The sequence below is a fragment of the Martes martes genome (genome assembly GCF_963455335.1).
Source record: "Martes martes genome assembly, chromosome: 18".
Classification (NCBI taxonomy): domain Eukaryota; kingdom Metazoa; phylum Chordata; class Mammalia; order Carnivora; family Mustelidae; genus Martes; species Martes martes.
Window position 1 is genome coordinate 8729423 of NC_137906.1, and position 20342 is coordinate 8749764.

Here is a 20342-nt window from a genome sequence, read left to right on the forward strand (position 1 = left end):
ACAAGCGATGAGAGAGAAAACTCGGGGAAACTGGCAAGAGGCCCCCCCAGGAACCAAATGTGGGAAATGCTTGGGGGCGGAAGGGGAAGGCTTCTTGGTTCGTGGTTCGCTCGCTTTTTTTTTTTTTTTTTAAGATTTTTAAAAATTTTTATTTTATTTGACAGAGATCACAGGTAGGTAGAGACGCAGGCAGAGAGAGGGGGAAGCAGGCTCCCTGCGGAGCAGAGAGCCTGATGCTCCTGGGCTCAATCCCAGGATCCTGGGATCATGACCTGAGCCAAAGGCAGAGGCTTTAACCCACTAAGCCACCCAGGTTTGCTCACTTTTATGCCCTCACAGGAGTAATCTCATAAGTGTCGGGATCAAATCCTTCCAGGCCAGGTACAGAATGAAATCTTGTGATATTCTGACTAACGAGGGCACTCCTGGCGCCCCTTCCGGCCCTGCCTCCCATTTATTCCCAGTTTCCACTGTATCCCTTATTTATGGCGCCCACAGTCCCCTGTGCGGATGCAGCAGCCCTCACTCTCCCCGGAGGGCAGTCTAAGCACAGTAATTTAAGTGACCAGTTCCGGCAAAATATGGAAACTGCTAGGAAAGGAGACTTTCCAGAGGTACTGCAGGCCCCGGGGCAGGAAGGGGACCTACAGGCAGAGGGAATAGTCAGGACCAAGGCCTGGAGGCAGGACAGAGCAATGCACAATCACTAGTAACCCTTGAGGGGTGGCCTGAGATGGGTGGGGGCCTGAGCCGTCTGCAGTCCTTCCAGACCATAGTGAGAATTTGAGCAAATGCTTGGCATAGTCAAGCCACTCAGTAAGCTCCATACCCAACCCCACTCCACCAAAACACAACACACACACTCTCTCTCTCTCCCTCTCTCTCTCTCCCCACCCTGGTTTTTGTATTTGTTTTTAAATTCTCCTCAATTCCTTTTTCTTCCACTTCTACCTCCAGGACAAGAAGAACAGAGACGAGGAAGGAGGCCGTGGAGTGGCAAGGAGAACAGGGTGGAAATGGTCTCCTCAAAGTGGGATTGCTTGTTCTGTAAAAGGTCCCCTAATGACAATCCGAAAGGAACAGCTCTGACTCCCAGCACGTTCCGTGCTATCAACTCTCTCACTCTGGGGCTGAGAAGTCAGTTTGTAGCTGTTTGCCCCAGAGCCCAGCCAGCTGGGTAATTCCCAGCAAGTTCTCAAAGGCCTAAATGGCCTTATTCTTCGGAGTGTCCTAAGTCACCTCGGGGAGGCTCAAGGCAATCCACCAAGGTGGGAAAAGGAGTGTTTGAACTTCTGTAAAGCTTTTATCTTAAAAAAAAAAAAAAAAGGAAAAAATAAGAGTAAAAAAGCAAGCCTACGGAAAGTCAATAGAAGGGAGGGCACTGGTGTCCTCACTGGGGTCCTGTGTCAGAATCTAGCCGTCTTCAGACAAGGATCTGACCAAACTGGCAGGTAGGGATGGGGGATGGAGAACACAAATATTCTCAGAGTGTCTGTGTAGACAGCTCATTTTGAGAGAATTAATTGCCAGAGCCTTACATTTTCTATCTGTATACCTTTAAAATTGCTCCCTTGGCGAGGGTGCCCTCCTTCACAGTCATCTTCCCTCCTGATGAAGATAGTCCGGTTTCCCACCCCCGGATCTGGCTTCTTAGACTACATATATGACAGTCACCTCAGCTCAGAGGGAGAGCACAAGCAGGGGGAGCGGCAGGCAGAGGGAGAAGGGGACTCCTAGTTGAGCAAGGAGCCTGAAGCAGGACTTGATCCCAGGACCTGGGGTCACGACCAGAACCAAAGTCAAATGTTTAGCTGACTGAGCCACCCAGGTGTCCCAACGTGAGCTCATTTCAGATTGGTCCCAGTGTCATTTCAATATAACCTCATTAAATTTGAAAGCCTTTTGGCACAAAATCCTCAGGTTCACTTTTTTTCCCTAAATATAAAATTAGCTATTTCTCTGAGGAACACTGGTGCCACATAGTAGGGGTGGGAGGGGGAAATGTATACATATTGGGGTTCACATTATTTCTGGGCAACTGCTCTTGGACAGAAATTAAAAAAGGTATCTTATTGTAAAGGAATGAGTTAATATTGATACTGCCAGTTCATTTTAAAATTCTTTTTAAGAACTATACTCCTCTATCTTCTATGGGTAAAACTTCATTTTAAAAAAAAAGCTTAAAAACTTCTAAAAGATTTTATTTATTTATTTGAGAGAGAAAGAGTGAGAGAAGGAGCAGGGAGAGAGGGTAAGCAGATACCCTGCTTTACAGGGAGCCTGACATGGGGCTTGATCCCGGGACTCCAGGACCTGAGCTGAAATCAAACACTTAATAGAGTCAGGTGTTCCCCCCAAAAAACTTTTTTAAAGTAATCTCTACCCCCAACATGGGGCTCAGAATCGAGACCTTGAGATCGAGTCACATGCTCTACTGACTGGGCCAGCCAGGTGCCCCCTTCATTTCAAACTAAATAAATATAATGGTTTATTTTTTCTGACATTTCAAGTAAATAGTTCTCAAAATAACAATACAGTATTCATACAAATGATACAATTACTGAATAAAGTGTAAAACCTTTTAGTCTTTTTTTCCCGTCACTGTCTTTAATGCTGCCCCCTCCTTTTTTTAAAGATTTTATTTATTTATTTGACAGGGAGAGAGAGGTCACAAGTAGGCAGAGAGAGAGGGAAGGCAGGCTCCCTGCTGAGCAGAGAGCCCGATGCGGGGCTTGATCCCAGGACCCTGAGATCATGACCTGAGCCGAAGGCAGAGGCTTAACCCACTGAGCCATCCAGGCGCCTCAATGCTGCCCCCTTTTTAAAAATTTTATTTCCAGGGGCGCCTGGGTGGCTTAGTGGGTAGAGCATCCAAACTCCTGATTTGCTCTCAGGGTCATGGGACTGAGCCCTGCGTTGGGTTCCACGCTGAGGGTAGAGCCTGCTTGTCTTTCTCCCTCTGTTCTCCCTGCTACCTCAGCTCGCTTTTTCTTAAATAACTAAATCTTTAAAAAAATAATAATAAAATGAGATGTTTTCTTTTTTTAAGATTTCATTTATTTAGAGAGTGAGAGAGTACGAGCGGGGTGGGAGGGGGGTGAGGAGCAGAGGGAGAGGGAGAAGCAGACTCCCTGCTGAGCAGGGAACCCAATGTGGAGGTTCGATCCCAGGGCTCTGGAATCATGACTTGACCCGAAGGCAGACACCCAACCGACTGAACCACCCAGGTACCCCTAAAATGAGATCTTTTCTATTAGCTTGGAATAAATTTAAAGCTTACATGTCTTTAATAAGTTATATATTTTTAAGGTGTATAACATGGTAAATTTTGTTGTGTATTTTACAATTTAAAAGGTGGAAAAAAATGAAATGTGAACATATATTTGCTCTGATTATTACTATGAATGTAGCAATAAGAGTGAAAATTGGTTTATTCATCTAGAATCTCATTTTTGAATCGTATACTTGGACTATACGTAAGTCATCGTAGATAGACTGGATGGGGTGAAATTAAGCCATTACATAGAAATGTGCAAACAGCTATGTGTTATTGCCCATCTCAAGCTAGATCGGACCCTTCTGTCTCCTAGCAGCAGGCGATCTCCCCCAGAGAGAATTCTGGAGGTGCTCTACAAGGAAAGGGCTGCTGTCCTGATTTCCAGGCTAGCACCGAGGGGCTATTCTAGAATTTATAGTCACAGTGTATTTCCTGGGATGCACAAAGCTGCCACCTCATCCACAAATATACATTTTACAGGTGTAAGTGAGTCTTCTCAATCCATCAGATTACCACATTTGGGGAGACAAAGGGTTGGAAGCACTGCTGCCCCCAGGTGCCAAGGGCGGGACTGCAAAATACAGGATGCCCAGCGAAAAATCTGAATTTCAGATAAACACTCAATCATTTTTTTAGTGTAAGTATGCCCCCAGTATTATGTAGAATCCAAACGTAAGTCTTGTACATTTGTCTGCGTGTGTGTAAAGATGCATATTTGGGTGATATGGGGGGGGGCGTGGCTCACAGCATCTTCAGACCAAGACAGCCTCAAAGCCCCTGGGGACAGTTTCTTCCCAGTCTACCAGGGGTTCTCAGCCATTCTCCCAGAGCCAAGGAGGCACTGCCTCCTAACCACAGCTGGGCACTGGGACGGGATCAGAGCTCGGGTATACCAGTTGCTGCCATCTGTTGTGTTGTTCTGTAGAGGTCCCCAGATTTGAGTACTAGTTGCCTACAGAGGCCACCAGCCCAACAGTGCACCCACTCTTGGTTTCGTCCTCCCCTCCTTTCCTGCTCCTTCACACCTGGCTTCCTGGAACCAACTCCCTAAATAAACTATCTGCCCTTAAGCCCTTGTCACGGGCTGTTTTAGGGGAAATCCAACCTGTTAACAGTCGGTACTGGAAGTGGCCCTAGAAACTGCGCCCTCAGGATGGGATTCCAGAACAGGTCACTTGCTGGTCAGATGGTTAGTAAGAGGAGCCAGTAACGAGCACGGTAGTGATGACTCCTGGCACGCTCTACCATGGCCATTAGGAAGGTTCCCACCAGTTACGGCAGGGGATGAGATTCAGGTAGAAGAGGAAGCATTAGCTTCGGTAGTAGTCCTAGAACCTGAAACATTACTGGCATGGTGGCAATTACGAGGACTCCGGTTTCTCTCTCAAGCTTTGAAGAAAGAAAATTACAGGCTTAGTTGAGCCAACGATCATTTCAGGGCATGTTGTGAAAGCCCAAGTCGCCCACAGGAGGGATTACAGAGATCCCCATCTTCTGTAGCAAGAGCAGACGGGCCCGAACACCAGCTCACGGCCAACTGCGAGGGTGGCAGAACTGCAGAGACAGCTAAATGCAAAGTCTTGTCAAGTCACTTATCCCCCAACTCTAGGCCATGACTGGGAGAGAGTGAGATCCTGATGCATGGGACATCTGGGGAGGTGTGCTCGAGTACCTCAAGCCCCAAATTCTCCAGAACCCTCCGGCCGAACAAATGCATCTCCCTCCCCCGCTTGCTGTAGGAGATTAGACTGTTCTTGGAGACCACGCAAAGATCTCACCTGACTCCAGGCAGGGAACAGACAGGATGGACTTAAAGGAATCATGCTGGATATTACTGAGGTGTGGAGTTTAGAAGGAAACTTCAGAGTCGGATTTTCAGACTGTGGCAGAGGCATGTACAATCAAAATGCACACGAGGCTGACAAATGTCCTACCTGATGAAAACAATGTGTTCGGCATACAGAAAAAAATAAAATAAAATAAAATAAAATAAAGCACAACGTAGACCAAGATGCAGCTACTCTATATGCTCCACCCCAATTTCCTGATCCGTACCTTCACGAGCACGAACAGTTCTAATTACCCCGAATCCAAATTTCCCTGAAGCTAAAAGCAGTAGGAACAGTTTCCTCTCCTGAGAAGTGTTCAGTAACCAACACACCATTTAACAGTCCGGAGGCACGTTTACAAGATGTTATAAGTTTATTCCGAATCAGATTAAATTGCGTTCCATGTGGATCAATTCTTTACAAATCCTATTTCTTGAATATATGTTAAAACGGTTAAACAGTTTCAGTGTTTCTTCCTTAATTATACGGGATATACTCAGTTTTAACTATACAAGAAGCAGTGCCGGCCTGGCTGATGGGACCCAAAGCGTGGTGAGGGGACCGCGCTCCACCACCCACCGGCACCTCCTTCCCACGGTGCCACCACCGAGCACCCTCTCCTCCGGCACCCCTTGATGTCGAGTGAAACAAAATCTACGACTAGAGTTTATATCGCAATTACTGGGCTTCTCCCTAGCATCCAAGGGCTAAAGTTTAATAAAAACAAACGCCACCGAGAGAGCATTACTTGACAGTTAAAGCCCTTCTCCCTCTCCGGTGTGGACTCGCTGATGTTTGGAAAGATTGGACTTACTACAGAAGGTTTTTCCACAGTGATTACACCAGTAGGGCTTCTCCCCGGTATGGATTCTATGGTGTTTATTAAAATTTGAGCTGTGGTTGAAGGCCTTCCCACACTCCTTACATTTGTATGGCTTCTCTCCGGTGTGGAGCCTCTGGTGAGAACTGAGACCTGCGTGCTGACTAAAGCTCTTTCCACACTCGTTACACTGGTAAGGTTTCTCCCCAGTGTGGATCCGATAGTGTCGGATGAGGCTGCCTTTCCCACTGAAAGCTTTTCCGCAATCTTTACACTGATAGGGCGCCTCTTCCGTGTGCATTCGCTGATGTTTAAGGAGGTCTGAGCTCTGACCAAAGGCTTTCCCACACTTACAGTCATAGGGCCGGTCCACCAAGTGTGTTCTGTAATGGAGGGTGAGGTTTGAGCTGTGGCTGAACGCTTTCCCACATTTGGTGCATACATAGGGCTTCTCCCCAGTGTGCGTTCTCCGGTGCTTGGTAAGATTTGAGCTATTACTAAAGGCTTTTCCGCACTCGGCACAGATGTAACGCCTCTCTCCTGGGGCGGGTTTAGTGGGAACCAATTCTCTGCCTTTCTTGGAACCTTTGTCTAGAAGAGGAGTTTTTGTTCCTCTTTCTTTTTCAAGGTTTGCCCACTGCCTTTCTAACCTGGCCTCACATTTACTGGCAACGACCATGGGAGTAACCTCCCTTTTGAGTTCCTGAGACTCTTCAGAACTTTTCTGCTGATCTATGGAGTCCTCATTCTGGGTGTTTGAGTTACGATCTGAAACAAGAAGCAGAGTAAGAGCAGGTCAGTTGTTTTGTATTCTGAGAAGGAACTTGAAGGAGAAACAGAAACGTCGGCTGACATTGAGAGCAAGTACTGCTCGGTGACAGGTCACAACATGACAGTGACACGAGTCACCACCAGACCTAGCTTGCGGTCCGCAGCTTTCACACCAGCCCCCAGCCCAGCAGCAGCTGCGACGGTATGACGAGCACACGGCTTTCTCTGCCAGGAGAAGAGTTTCACATAAAGAGGGTAGGAGGACCACACCACGCCTCCTGGGACAGCAGCAAAGGAGCTGGGTGAAGGTCAGGCAGAAACAACAAGTAAGAAATATTACCAAATGGTCCAAGCTGATTAAGGAAAATAAAAAGGGTAATTAAGGGAGATGAGGCTAGTGGCAAATTCATGAGATCCACGCGCTCACAGAAGTGGAAAATAAAAGCAACAAAAGAGGACATTCAGTCCGTAAAGACCAGGCTAGTCCCAGATTGTCTTTACATCAAAGCGCTCACCTCCCGGGAGGGTCTGATTCCCAGCACCTACCCTACAGTGGCTGTGTCTCACGCTTCTTTCGGTTCAAAAGTTAATACTGCTAAAACCAGACTGAAGCCAACCATCTTTTTTAGAGCGCTACACGAGGCCACCACACTTCCAGGTGCACACACACGGAAAAGGGGAATAAGGGGGCACCTGGGTGGCTCAGTGGGTTAAGCCTCTGCCTTCGGCTCAGGTCATGATCTCAGGGTCCTGGGATCGAGCCCCGCGCTGGGTGCTCTGCTTGGCAGGGAGCCTGCTTCTCCCTCTCTCTCTGCCTGCCTCTCTGCCTACTTGTAATCTCTGTCAAATAAATAAATAAAATCTTAAAAAAAAAAGGGGGGGGAGTAAGAAATCCACACTGAACCAGGGGTCCCGTGAGACCTGCTGGCCCCCCAGAAGTACAGAAGTCTCTGTCAATGCAGTACTTTCCTCTAAGCCCCTTCCCTGGTCCCTGGAGCTCTCTCTCCACTCTACCATCTCTTTGTCCTGGCCACCCGCAGTGACAGATACGTGTCCCTTTCACTCTGGGTGATGAGCAGTCGCCTGGCTACATGTACAGTCTTTCCTTCAAGCGTGTACTACATGTGGGAAATAAACAGCTCAATAAATAAGCAAAATATTTTAAATAACCTTATGAGGCAGAAGCTGAAAAGAATTTACCTGGGACCATTTCTGCACAATCCCATGCTGATTTTAACAGCTTCCTCGTTCAGTCATTAACAAATGAACAAGCATCATCTCTCACTGTTCCTTCAACCTGTTACACCTCTGTGAACAGTGCCCCCCCACAACTTTTTTTACAGATTTTCTTTGACAGAGAGAGAGAGAGAGAGAGCACAAGCAAGGGGAGTGGCAGACAGAGGGAGAAGCAGTCTCCCCACCGAGCAAGGAGCCTGATGTGGGACTTGATCCCAGGACCCTGGCATCATGACCCGATCGGAACGCAGACGCTTACACTGACTGAGCCACCCAGGTGACCCTGAACAGTCCCGCTTTTAAACTCACTTTAACCAACCCTTTTAAGAGTACGTCCTGTCCCCACGCTGACTCTATGTGTGAGACGCACTTGGGAGGAAGGGCGCTCAGGCGCTCGTCCTGCCTAGGCACCCAGATCGGGTAAGTCAGTCTAGGGGGACCGCCTCACAACCAGTAATTAGAATTATTCTGTTTCTTCCACCACAAAGGCATGGGGCACCAAGCACAGAGCATGACAGACAGTCCCTACCTTGACTCTTTCCCAGGTCTGGAGTGAGATCCTCCTCTTCCCCGGTCTCCTGGATGTACAGGGGCTCCCAACCCTCACTTTTGTGACTGGTCTCCGCAGACTGGGGCTGTGTGCCGCTTGGAAACGCTGCTGTTCCCGAGGAGGACCTCTTCTCCCACACCTGTTGCTGTTCGTTTGGAGGAGGTGAGACCTAGAGACAGCCAGGAACGGCGGGGTTTGTGCACAGCTCATCTCAGAACTACAGGTGATCCCTGAACACGAGTCTGAACTACACAGGCCCACTTATACGTGTATTTTTTTTTTTTTGATACATACAGTACAGTAAATGTATTTTCTCTTCTTAAGGTTTTCTTAATGTTTTCCTTTCTCTAGCTTACTTTATTATAAGAACATGGCATATAACACATACAACGTACAAAATAAGTGTTAACTGGCTATTTATGTTATCGGTAAAGCTTCCAGTCAACAGCAGGCCATTTAGAAGTTAAGTTTTGGGGGAATCAAAAGTTAAACCGGGATTTTCAAATGAACATGTGCTGGAGGGTGGGGAGCGGTTGACAACCCTAACCCCTGTGTTGTTCAAGGGTCCACTGCAGAATGAAAGCGAGTCCCAGGAGAGCTAAAGTACAACCGCTTGGAAAAAGAAAGCAAACGCGTCCACAGCTAAAGATCAATACTGGACAGGAGAAAGGAAGCAGGAGGAAACGTGATCTAAGTCAGCGGAAACTTCTATTCAGCCCCTCCCACTGGACAGGTAAACCCAGTCCTGCCCAGAGTGCTCTACTCCCAGCCTCGCAGCATGTGGGGTCTCCCCAGTCTACCTGCTGTGCTGGCTCGTCCAGTTCCTGCTCCAGATCCTCTAGGAGAGTGACGGCCTCCTCCGCGCTCTCCGGGCAGTGCTCCTGCACCCAGGCCTGGAGCTCCTGGGGCAGGATGGTCAGGAACTGCTCCAGCACCAGCAGCTCCAGGATCTGCTCCTTGGTGTGGATCTCGGGCCTCAGCCACTCGCAGCACAGCACCCGGAGCTGGCTCAGGGCCTCCCGGGGGCCAGGTGTGTCATGGTAGCCAAACTGCCGGAAGCGCTGGCGGAACACCTCCAGGCTAGGAAGGCTCTGCCTTTCCTCTTCGTCCTCATCTTTAACCACCAGAGGCCCCCTCTCCCGTGGAGGCCGAGGGCCCTGTGCTGCAGCCATGCCCAAAACCTTGGTCATCACACCGATTCCAGAAACAGCCTCACTACAGGTGGGACTCTGTGGAGCAGGAGTATCGGTTCCTTTGGGTTTCTGGTCCTTTAGGGCTACACGTTAAGCCTGAGAAAATATTTACCATAAATTACAGAAAGAAAAAAAAAATGGATGCTTTTTAGGTCTTGACAACCACACCTTTAGCAGACAAAATTGTGCAAATTATGGCCACTATAAAACTATCACAAAAATTACGGTTCAGGGGAGCCTGGGTGGCTCAGTTGTTAAGCGGCTGCCTTCAGCTCGGGTCCAGATCCCAGGGTCCTGGGATCTAGTCCCACACCAGGCTCCCTGCTCAGCGGGAAGCCTGCTTCTCCCTCTCCCACTCCCCCTGCTTGTGTTCCCCCTCTCTCTGTGTCTCTCTCTGTCGAATAAATAAATAAAATCTTTAAAAAAAAATTACGGTTCAAACTCATTCGGGAGTCAGCTCAGGATATCCTACTTAATCTTACTTTGTCTCTACTCTAGTAAAAAGTGCACAATGGTATAATTTAAAAATTATTTTAAATTAACTTTGCTCCAAAAACTGTTTCAGAATCTTACAACTCCGGGGCACCCGGGTGGCTCAGTCAGTAAGCCTCTGCCTTTGGCTCAAGTCATGATCCCAGAGTCCTGGGATCAAGCCCCCACATCAGGCTCCCTGCTCGGTGGGAAGCCTGCTTCTCCCTCTCCCACTACCCCTGCTTGTGTTCCCTCTCTCACTGTGTCTCTGTCAAATAAATAAATAAAATCTTAAAAAAAAAAAAAGCATCTTACAATTCCTGAGATTTCAAAAAGATATCGACAGGCCAAATGCAGCCTGTCTAAATCCAAAACTTTGAGCTTCAATACTAAAAATTTGCTAGCCAAGGGTGCATGGCTGGCTCAATCAGTAGAAAATGTGACTTGTAATCTCAGGGTCGTGAGTTCAAGCCCCACATCAAACCCCCTACTTTACAAAAAAAAAAAAAAAAAAAAAAGCTAGTCAAATGTCAAGTGATGGGGCTAGTCAGCATAACCAGGAATCATGCTAAAAGGCTGGAATTAACTAGAGTATTTTAAAATAATTGAGTATAATTAATGATGTAATTTTTAAAAACTTGTTTGTTTCAAAGATCCCATTTCTTTATTTGAGACAGAGACTTCGAGCATGTGGGAGGCAGGGGGAGACAAGCAGATTCTGCACTGAGCTCGGAGCCCTACAAAGGCTGACCCCATGACCCTGAGATCATAAATTGAGCTAAAACCAAGAGTCTGGGTCTTAAGTGACTGACTGAGCCACCCAGGTGCCTCAATGATGTAATTTTGAGCCTCACTTGACCCACTTTTAAGTAGGGCACATGCAAGTTTTTAAATGTCCTTTACCTTTAGGTTTCACAGAAGGACAAGTGGAATGCCAGAGATTAGACTAACAGTAACCTATACTCTTACAGAGGTATTCACTTTGATGAGATATATATTGCTGAGAAGAAACTGGAAAAAAAATTAAACACAGTAGATTATACAAATACAAAATGCTTAAAAGTATTTTTCATTTAACCCACTGAGCCACCCAGGCGCCCAAAAGTATTTTTCTTTTAAATATTAAGTATTTTAGGGGCGCCTGGGTGGCACAGTGGGTTAAAGCCTCTGTCTTCGGCTCAGGTCATGATCTCAGGGTCCTGGGATCAAGCCCCAAATCGGGCTCTCTCCACGGCAGGGAGCCTGCTTCCTCCTCTCTTTCCGCCTGCCTCTCTGCCTACTTGTGATCTCTGTCAAATAAATAAATAAATAATCCTAAAAAAACCTAAATATTTTAAATATGTCAATCAGTTGATACATTAGAACATCAAAAATATGTGCAGTAAATACAATTACTTCAATTTTCTTCATTTGCCAAACAAGTGAAGTCCATTCACTCAACATTCACTTGAAGGCCTGATGCAGGCTTGGTGCTGGGAGTGCGGTGACGAGCAAACAAGAGGCGCTCCCACCCCCACGGAGCTTGCAAGTTTGTGGGGGAGATGGAAAATACATGAGTAAAGAGATATCAGAATCAGACTATAAATATCAGCATTCATTAAACATACTCTGAAAGAAACGTGCATAAATTAGCCCTCCATGCTGTGACTGGCTTTTCTGAGCACGTTTCCAAACTGTAAGTAGCACTCGTCATGTCACATAGATGTCCCATTCTGGGTATGGATAACTGAGAGCGGGAAAACTCCAGCGGAAGTCTCAACAAAGAGCCAAACAGATAAAAACCTATGTGGGTTTGGGAGCTTGGGTGGCTCAGTGGGTTAAGCCTCTGCCTTCAGCTCGGGTCATGATCCCGGGGTCCTGGGATGGAGCCCCACATCAGGCTCTCTGCTCAGCAGGGAGCCTGCTTCCCCCGCCCGCTGCCTGCCTCTCTGCCTGCTTGTGATCTCTCTCTGTCAAACAAATAAATAAAATCTTTAAAACCAACAACAATAAAAAAAACCTATGTGGGTTTTTGTTATGCAAACCAAGTTGATAACAAGGGTAGCACCCCTAATAACAAGGAGGCACAAATGGCTTACAGAAGATGAGGAAATAGATGAGGAAACAGGAATCACAGATAATCTAAATCTAAAGTATTTAAAAATTTGAGTATGAAAAAAATAAAAATGAAAATAAAAACCTGAGTAGGCTCATGGCTCATATGCACGTCGTTTTCCACAGATCTGGCTTGTATCACTTGGATATCAAGTCTCACATATGGCCCCATAATCACAGCAAAGGAAAAAGGATAAGATGCGAATAGTGGTATTGCTGGGTTATAGATGACTTCAGGTTTTATTTTTTTTATATGTATTTATTTTTAAGATTTTATTTATTTGAGACATACAGAGAGAGAATGTGCGGGGAGGGGGTGAGAGCAGAGGGAGAGGAAGAAGCAGACTCCCCACTGAGCAAGGAGCCTAATGTGGGGCTCGATCCCTCAAATCCTGGGATCATGACCTGAGGTGAAAGCAGATGCTTAACTGACTGAGGCACCCAGGAGTCCCTGGCTTCAGTTTTTCAAATTCTTTTTTTATTTCCCAAATTTTCTATAATGGGTATTATTACTTCTATATCAGAAAATCAGAATATCATTAAAGACAAACAAAACAGGTTTTCCTACCAATGTCCAAACTTCATGCCCTCCAAAAATAAAACGATCCCAAGAAAACAAAAAAGCAATGCCACACCACGCAGAAAACCCCACCACAAATGTACGTTATAGCTTTTGTATTGAGTTTTGTATTAAGTTATTTAGTTTCAAACATTTAGTAAACACACATTAAAAACACATATTTTATATGAATTGCCAATTCTGGTAATTAAAAAAGAAATGGGATTCTAGGACTAGAACCTCAGTATGTAACCTTTTAGGAGAAATGCAATAATTATCAGCTGCTAATTATAATTAGTTCAGAATTCTAGGGATGCCAGTACTTGGGACTCCCCTCCACCATACCCCATTCTGAAGCATCCTATGATATGTCAACCGAGGTGCTGATAGGGTGAACCAGAATCAGCACCACCCACTCCCCCCGCCCCCCCCCGCCCCCCCAACACACTGCTGGAGTGCCCAAGTTCAGGATAACTTGACAACAGCCGGGATAGGAGCACACCAGCTCGTTTCCTAAAATAAAGGCACTAGCACTCAAGGCTAAAATAACCTCAAAATAACAGAGGTAGCAGTGCCAGGAGCATTCATCTGAAATGCTCAGAAGCACGTCTCCCCAGTGCTGAAACGCTTTTTCATAACCGGTTACAAAATTTCACACTCCACCCAAAGCAGGGCAAACCTACAACAGGACACTGTTCCAACAGACACTGGAATCCATTCGGGCTGCTCAGCTTCTGAAATCACGCCTGGGAAACTCAGCAAGACACGAGGAGTTCCAGAACACAGGTGGCATTAAAGAGGGAGTGACCTATCATTCCTGGGCATCTGTTCCCAGAAGGGCATATCCAAACCCACAGATCACGTAACTACCTCTGCAAAAACATGTACACAGAGACAAATAAAGAAAAAGTTGAGGTGCTTGTCCAGCTCAGTTGGTCGAGTGTGTGACTCTTGATCTCGGGGTTGTAAGTCTGAGCCCCACACTGGGTGTAGAGATTACTTGAAAACAAAAAAATCTTAAGGAAAAGTTTCCCTTAGATGCTGCCCACAATTCAAATTCATGTCTTTTGCAAGACCACAAATGAGCGAAGGGCCAGGTGCTTGGACCCCTTTGTCCTCGCTGCATTCATCCTGCTTGGAGATTTCATCCGGTCACATGGCTCGGATTGCCATCCCCACGGCCAGTTTATCTCCAGCCTGAACCTCTCCTCTGAACTCTAGACTCTTAAGACCAACCACTACTTGACGTCGCCACCAGCATGTGCAACGGTACCTCAAGTTTAACATGTCCAAAACTGCAGTCCCCATCATCGCCCCCAAAACTGTTCATCTCAGTTAACGGCAACTCCATCATTCTGTTTTCTTGGACCAAAACACCTGGTTAATCCCACAGACTCCTCCTTCACATTCTACATGTAATTTGTAAGCAAATCCCGTGAGCTCGACATCCCAAAGACCCAACGTTCAACCAATCCTCACTGCCTCCAATACTGCCATCCCAGCCCATCACCTGTTGGACCGGGCCCTGTAAGAGCCTCTGAAGTGTTTCCCTGGCCCTCAGTTTATTGCCAACGAGCAGTCAGAGTGAACCTATTAAAATTCAAGTCAGATCACAGCATTCCTCTGCTCACGCTTTCCAAGGCGGTGTCTCAAGAGGAAAAGGCAAGGTCATCACAGAGGCCGACAAGGCTTCAAAGGTCTCAGCACTGTTGTCTCTAATTTCATCTACCTCTCTCTCGTTCATTCCACCCCAACCACACTGTTACCCAAATGTGTGCGGAATCTTCCCGCCTCAAAGCATTTGTTGTCCCCTCTGCCTAATGCTGCTTCCAGATTACAAATGGCTGATCTGTACTCCTATGTTCTCGCTGAGCCATCCCTGGCCACCCTCTTTTAAATATGCACAACCCTCCCTCACCCCAGAACTCCTTATGCTCCTAATCGACGCTTTCCCTGCTCATCATTTATCTCTAGACCTAACGCGGAGCTCAAACCCACAACTCCAAGATCAGGAGTCCTGTGCTCTTTTGACTTGAGTGAGCCCGGTGCTCCTACCCTTTAAAAAACCAAAAACAAAAAACAGAAACCATGTTTCGCTCTTGAATATCAACTCCTGAGGTCAGGGACTTTCACCTGTTTTCTTTTTCTGCTATTTCCAAATACCTACAATACGCCTGGTATTTGCAGGTACTGAGTTATCTGTGGGAAGAATGAATGTCATATATGGATCTTTGGGGCTACTCACAGGGTAAAAACTGTAAAATCGGGCTTAAAAAAATATCAGGACAGGGCACCTGGACGGCTCAAGTGGTTAAGCCTCTGCTTTCAGCTCAGGTCATGATCCCAGGTCCTGGGATCGAGCCCCGAATCGGGCTCCTTGCTCAGCGGGGAGTCTCCCCCTCTCCCCAACTCATGCTCCTTCTCTCTCAAATAATAAAATCTTAAAAAAATTTTTTCAGTATAAATTGAAGCTAAAAAAATTCAGAAGCAGCATAAAGTCATGCTTAGTTTACTACCGATGCAGGTGGATACAGGATTGGGTAAGAGTGTACACAGGAGTTAGTATACAGACATTTATTTCCTAGCTCTGTCTGCTGTGAAGGTTTAGAAGCAATGATATCCCACAATCAACACCCCCAGAGCCCAGGTCTTGGTTTCTAAGTATCATTTTCCAATAAAAACTACTAGAAAATGGAGAAATGGTTGATTCTAGGATGGGGAGCATATAAAATGAGCCTGGAGAATCCTGTGGTGACAAAAAGTTCAATGATCACAGCTGAAACAATCTGAGCAACAAAATAGTAAGTACTGGGTTATAATCCAAAAGCGGAAATAATTATCTGTCCACGCTACGTAAAGGGGGGGCAGGAGGAGGGTGGGAATGAATAAACAGAGGAAGAGACAAATATCCCATCCAGAACTTATTTACGTAGATACTCCTCTGTCAAGAAGGTGGACTGCACTTAGGGACTTGCTTCCACAAGCAGAGTATGGAAAGGGGCTGAAGGCAAGCACTCACTGGGAAGGTGAACCGGCTCACCAAGGTCAACATCACCGATGGTTATGTTGATGATAATGGTGACAAAGGCACATTACCTCTATGGCCTTCCTCCTCCACACCCACACTGAGGGACATACTATAGAATATCTGACCTGTACTTCTCCAAACTATCAAGGTCATCAAAAACAAGGAAAGCCTGAGAAATTGTCACTGATCAGGGACACTAAGTGGACTTGAAGACAAATATAATGTGGTACCCTAGATGGGAATCCTGGAATGGAAAAAGGATATTAGGGAAAAACTAGTGAAAATTCCAAGAAATTGTGCAGCTTAGTTAATAGTAGTGTACCAGTGTTGGTTCCTTGGTTGTGACAAATGTAGGCAGTAACATAAGAAGTTAACAGTAACGGGAAAAGAGGTGTATGGGAGTTCTGTACTGTCTGAGCTTTTCTAGAAATCTAAAGTATGCAAAAATAAAACATTTACAGGGTGCCTGACTGGTTTAGTCAGCAGTGCATGTGACTCTTGATTTCAGGGTTGTGAGTTTGAGCACCACATCGGGTATAGATATCACTTAAAAAAAAATCTTTGGGGGCGGGAGGAGCCTGGGTGGCTCAGTTGGTTGAGCGACTGCCTTCAGCTCAGGTTGTGATCCCGGAATCCGGGGATCGAGTCCCGCATCGGGCTCCTATCTCCGTGGGGAGTCTGCTTCTCCTTCTGACCTCCCCTCTCATGCTCCCTCTCACTCTTTCTCTCTTAAATAAATAAATAAAATCTTAAAAAAAAAAAATCTTTGGGGGCACCTGGGTGACTCAGTTAAGTGGCCAATTCTTGATCTTGGCTCAGGTCATGATCTCAGGGTCCTGGGGTCGAGCCCCACATCAGGTTCTGCACTCAGCGGGGAGCCTGCTTGAGATTCTCTCCTCCTCACTCCACCCCTCACCCTGTGTGTGCGCGCTCCTCTCTCAAATAAATAAATCAATCTTTTAAAATAAAATAAAATCTTAAAAAAACAATAAAATAGAATAAAATATTTCAATTTTAAAAATATGGGGAAGTGGGGGGAAAGCAGCTTTGATAAACACTATTCTATTATGGAGTGATAGTAAAGAGAAATATGTTAGCTATTAACTTCAATACTTATGATGTTGAAGCAGACCATTGTTAGAGTTCATTAGATATTTTTAAAAAGTTATGAAGCGTTTTTCTTTTACAATTATTTTTTTTAAAAGGTGCCTGCTTGGGGCGCCTGGGTGGCTCAGTGGGTTGAGTCTCTGTCTTCAGCTCAGGTCATGATCTCAGGGTCCTGGGATCGAGCCCCGCCTTGGGCTCTCTGCTCAGAAGGGAGCCTGCTTCCCCCTCTCTCTGCCTGCCTCTCTGCCTACTTGTGATTTTTAAAAAGACTTTATTTATTTGACAGAGAGAGATCACAATCACACAGAGAGGCAGGCAGAGAGGGGGGAAGCAGGCTCCCCACCAAGCAGAGAGCCCGATGAGAGGCTCAATCCCAGGACCCTGAGATCACGACCTGAGCTGAAAGCAAAGGCTTAACCCACTGAGCCACCAGGTGCCCCTGAAATAAAGTTTCTAATAGATCTATTGTAAACATTACACAATGCTTATTTTTACTTTTATCAAACACTTTTAACTAGTTGACAATGTTATGACAATCTTATCCTCCTTTGAAATCACACAAGCCATTTTCCAGTTTGGCAACTCCAACTCCAAAGCTCAAAGGCTACCAGCAGAGGTTTACTGATTTATTTTTTATAAAAAAAAAAAAAAGAAAGAAAGAAAGAAAAAAGATTGGGGAGGTGGGGACACCTGGCTGGCTCAGTCAGAAAAGCATGTAACTCTTGATCTCAGGGTTGTGAGTTTGAGCCCCACATTCGGCATAGCGAATACCTTAATTCAACAGGAGAAAATCAAATTCAGCTTTGTATGTACAGGGACCCACACAGACATGAAATTCCGAAGGCAGTCAGGCAACATGGAGGCTTAAATAACAACCTGAGCTAAGGAGGGGGTCTGGGGATACTAAGATGAGGAAAATCATCAGCAGGAAGGTGAGAGGAGATGTTTGGAAAACAAAGGGTGCCCTATCATGCAGGTTTTTTAGGTAAAGAAGAATCTCTTTTAATAGCTCTCTTTCTGGCATAGCCAGGCATTTGAGGAGAAAGGTGAAGAGCCTTTCCTGAATCTGCTGGGTTTCAATTGCTTTTAACTCAAAATACCATTCATGCTAAAGTGCCCCATCTTGCGGCAGCCTGCCCTTGGCTCCTAAGTTCCCTCCTCTGAAAAATCGAAGTTTCACACTTTGTTAAGTCTAGTACCAGCAGAGGTTTAGCATACAAATCTGCATATAACAGACAGCTGTTTACAACCATTTTATTAATTTCTCTGTTTGGCACACAAAAGTCACAGCCTGGCCTCTGCCTCCTCACACCGTCTCATCAGTGCTCAATGTTCAGGGCAGATTTCTATTTGTCTTTCAAACCTCAGCTTAATAATAAATATACAAAAAGATACTTAACCTTAGTTATAATAAAAGACATGAAAATTAAAGCTTCAACGAAATGCTTCCATCTATCAGACTGGCAATGATTTAAAAAAAAAAATGCAATAATGCTCAGTCTCAATCCCTACCCCCCCCCCGCCCCCCGCCCCGCAGCAAGCCAGTTATTTCACATTTGGTAATGTTGAGTGTGCCTAAAGGTTCACTCAGGGATGCCCTCCAGGTCTTGGCTTCTGAATTTTTCCTTTTTTTTTTTTTTTAAATTTATTGATTGATTGACTATAAGCTCCAAGCCCAGTGTGGGGCTTGAACTCATGACCGTGAGATCAAGAGTCACATGTTCTACCAACAGTCAGCCAGGCTCCCAGGCTTCTGAAGTCTTCTTAACAAAGTGTTTATAAAATCAAAAGCATGTGGATAGAAAACAAGAGCCTTCCTTACTAAATCACATTGACTTCAACCACAGTGAACTACTTTTTTTTTTTTTTTAAGATTTCATTTATTTATTTGAGAGAGTGAGATGGATAGTGATAGAAATTGTGAGAGAGGGGCGCCTGGGTGGCTCAGTGGGTTAAAGCCTCTGCCTTCAGCTCAGGTCATGATCTCAGGGTCCTAGGATCGAGCCCCGCATCGGGCTCTCTGCTCAGCGGGGAGCCTGCTTCCCTTCCTCTCTCTGCCTGCCTCTCTGACTACCTGTGATCTCTGTCTGCCAAATAAATAAATAAAATCTTAAAAAAAAAAAAAAGAAATTGTGAAAGAGAGCACAAGCGGGGAGGAGAGGGAGAAGCAGGCTCCCAGTGAGCAGGGAGTCCAATGTGGGGCTGGATCCCAAGACCCCAGGATCATGACCCAAGCCGAAGGCAGATGCTTAACCAGGTGCCCCACAGTGAACCACTTTCTTTAGGCTACCGAGAACGTTTAGCACAAGAAATTCCTAAGTTCAGTCTACCATAACCAGAAGAGACTCGTTCCTGTTCCCAGGGTCTTGTGGGTTTCTTCCCCTCTTTTATGAATTTCCCAAAATGTATACTCTAATAAACGTGTCCCAAATCCATTATGAAACAAGATGAGGCATAAATAAAACAAATTATCACAGATTCTAACAACTGAATGGTACTTACCAACTAATTCTAGAACGCCTTTAACACATACCTTGTGTACCTGAAAACTCGTAGGCTGGGAAATCTGGTAACTGAGGCACAGAATTCTACTGTTCAGTACCTACTTTCTTCATAGCAGCCTTCCAATCCCTGAAAATAACTGCTTTTTGCCTCTCAACTCCCTTCTTCACAGTTCTTTCAACTGTTCCTTACATAACATAGGTTTCCAAGAACCTCACCCACCAGATCACCTTGGTCTCGCCCAACTATTTATAAACGGTAAAGTAAAAATGCATTTCCAAATTCGAGCAGATGCCTGTTGTGCGTGTGCTTTCTAATCTGAACAAAGCCCAACGGTACTATTCCCCCTCTTGGATGAGTCACGACCCGGGACTTCTAATGAGGCTCGGTTTCCCACAGCAGGTCCCCAAGCCCCTCAGGCGTGTTCTCATCGATTAGACCTGAGTTCGGATTTGCTATTGAGAGCCAGGGAAAAAAGAGAAGGCAACTCGGGTCCGACTGACAGAAGGTTCGGCTCAGGGAGAGCACAGAAAAACAGCTCTGGAACGAGAATGAGGCAGTTTCTTTGTGAAACCCCCCTGGCGGGGAGAAAAAGACTTTCCCGGGAGCTGGCGCCTCCACTACCTGGGGCTGGGCAGGAGCACGGGGCTCCTCCCTTAAGACCTCCCGGGACCGGTCTGCGGGGGTTCTCCAGAGGCCACAGCTGCTCAACCTACTCCTCCCTCCCCGAACCCTTTCAGCCAAGGATCCCTCTCTCGCCCGCCACGCGAACCAGGAACCGACAGACTCACCGGATTTGAAACCGCTCGAAGCGCTCGGACACCTCGATGCACCCCGCGGCCGGCGCAGCCGGAAGTGCGTCAGAGACCCGCCCCCGCGGGAGTCTAACGGGGCCATAGCGGTCC

The 20342-nt window shown here is 46.2% G+C and overlaps 1 protein-coding gene across 2 annotated transcripts; it reads right to left on the reverse strand.

Annotated features, from left to right (window-relative positions):
- Positions 1-5455: 5455 nt before the first annotated feature.
- Positions 5456-20299, reverse strand: ZSCAN21 (zinc finger and SCAN domain containing 21). Of its 2 annotated transcripts, none has more exons than XM_080829926.1 (4): positions 20229-20299; positions 9284-9772; positions 8463-8652; positions 5456-6694 (listed from the first exon to the last, which is right to left on the reverse strand). In XM_080829926.1, exons 2-4 carry the CDS (start codon positions 9671-9673, stop codon positions 5862-5864), a joined length of 1413 nt encoding a protein of 470 aa, XP_080686052.1. In that variant the 5' UTR covers positions 9674-9772; positions 20229-20299; the 3' UTR covers positions 5456-5861. The 2 variants fall into 2 exon arrangements, with proteins under 2 accessions (XP_080686052.1, XP_080686053.1); XM_080829927.1 differs by lacking the exon at positions 20229-20299 and adding an exon at positions 19438-19627 and having other exon boundaries at positions 5464-6694.
- Positions 20300-20342: the final 43 nt, after the last annotated feature.

Coding starts and splice junctions, on each gene's coding strand:
- ZSCAN21 (XM_080829926.1), bottom strand. CDS start 9,673: ATGACCAAGGTTTTGGGCATGGCTGCAGCACAGGGCCCTCGGCCTCCA. Junction 8,653..9,283: donor TGGACGAGCCAGCACAGCAG/GTAGACTGGGGA, acceptor GGCTGTCTCTAG/GTCTCACCTCCTCCAAACGA. Junction 6,695..8,462: donor AGACCTGGGAAAGAGTCAAG/GTAGGGACTGTC, acceptor TTCTTGTTTCAG/ATCGTAACTCAAACACCCAG.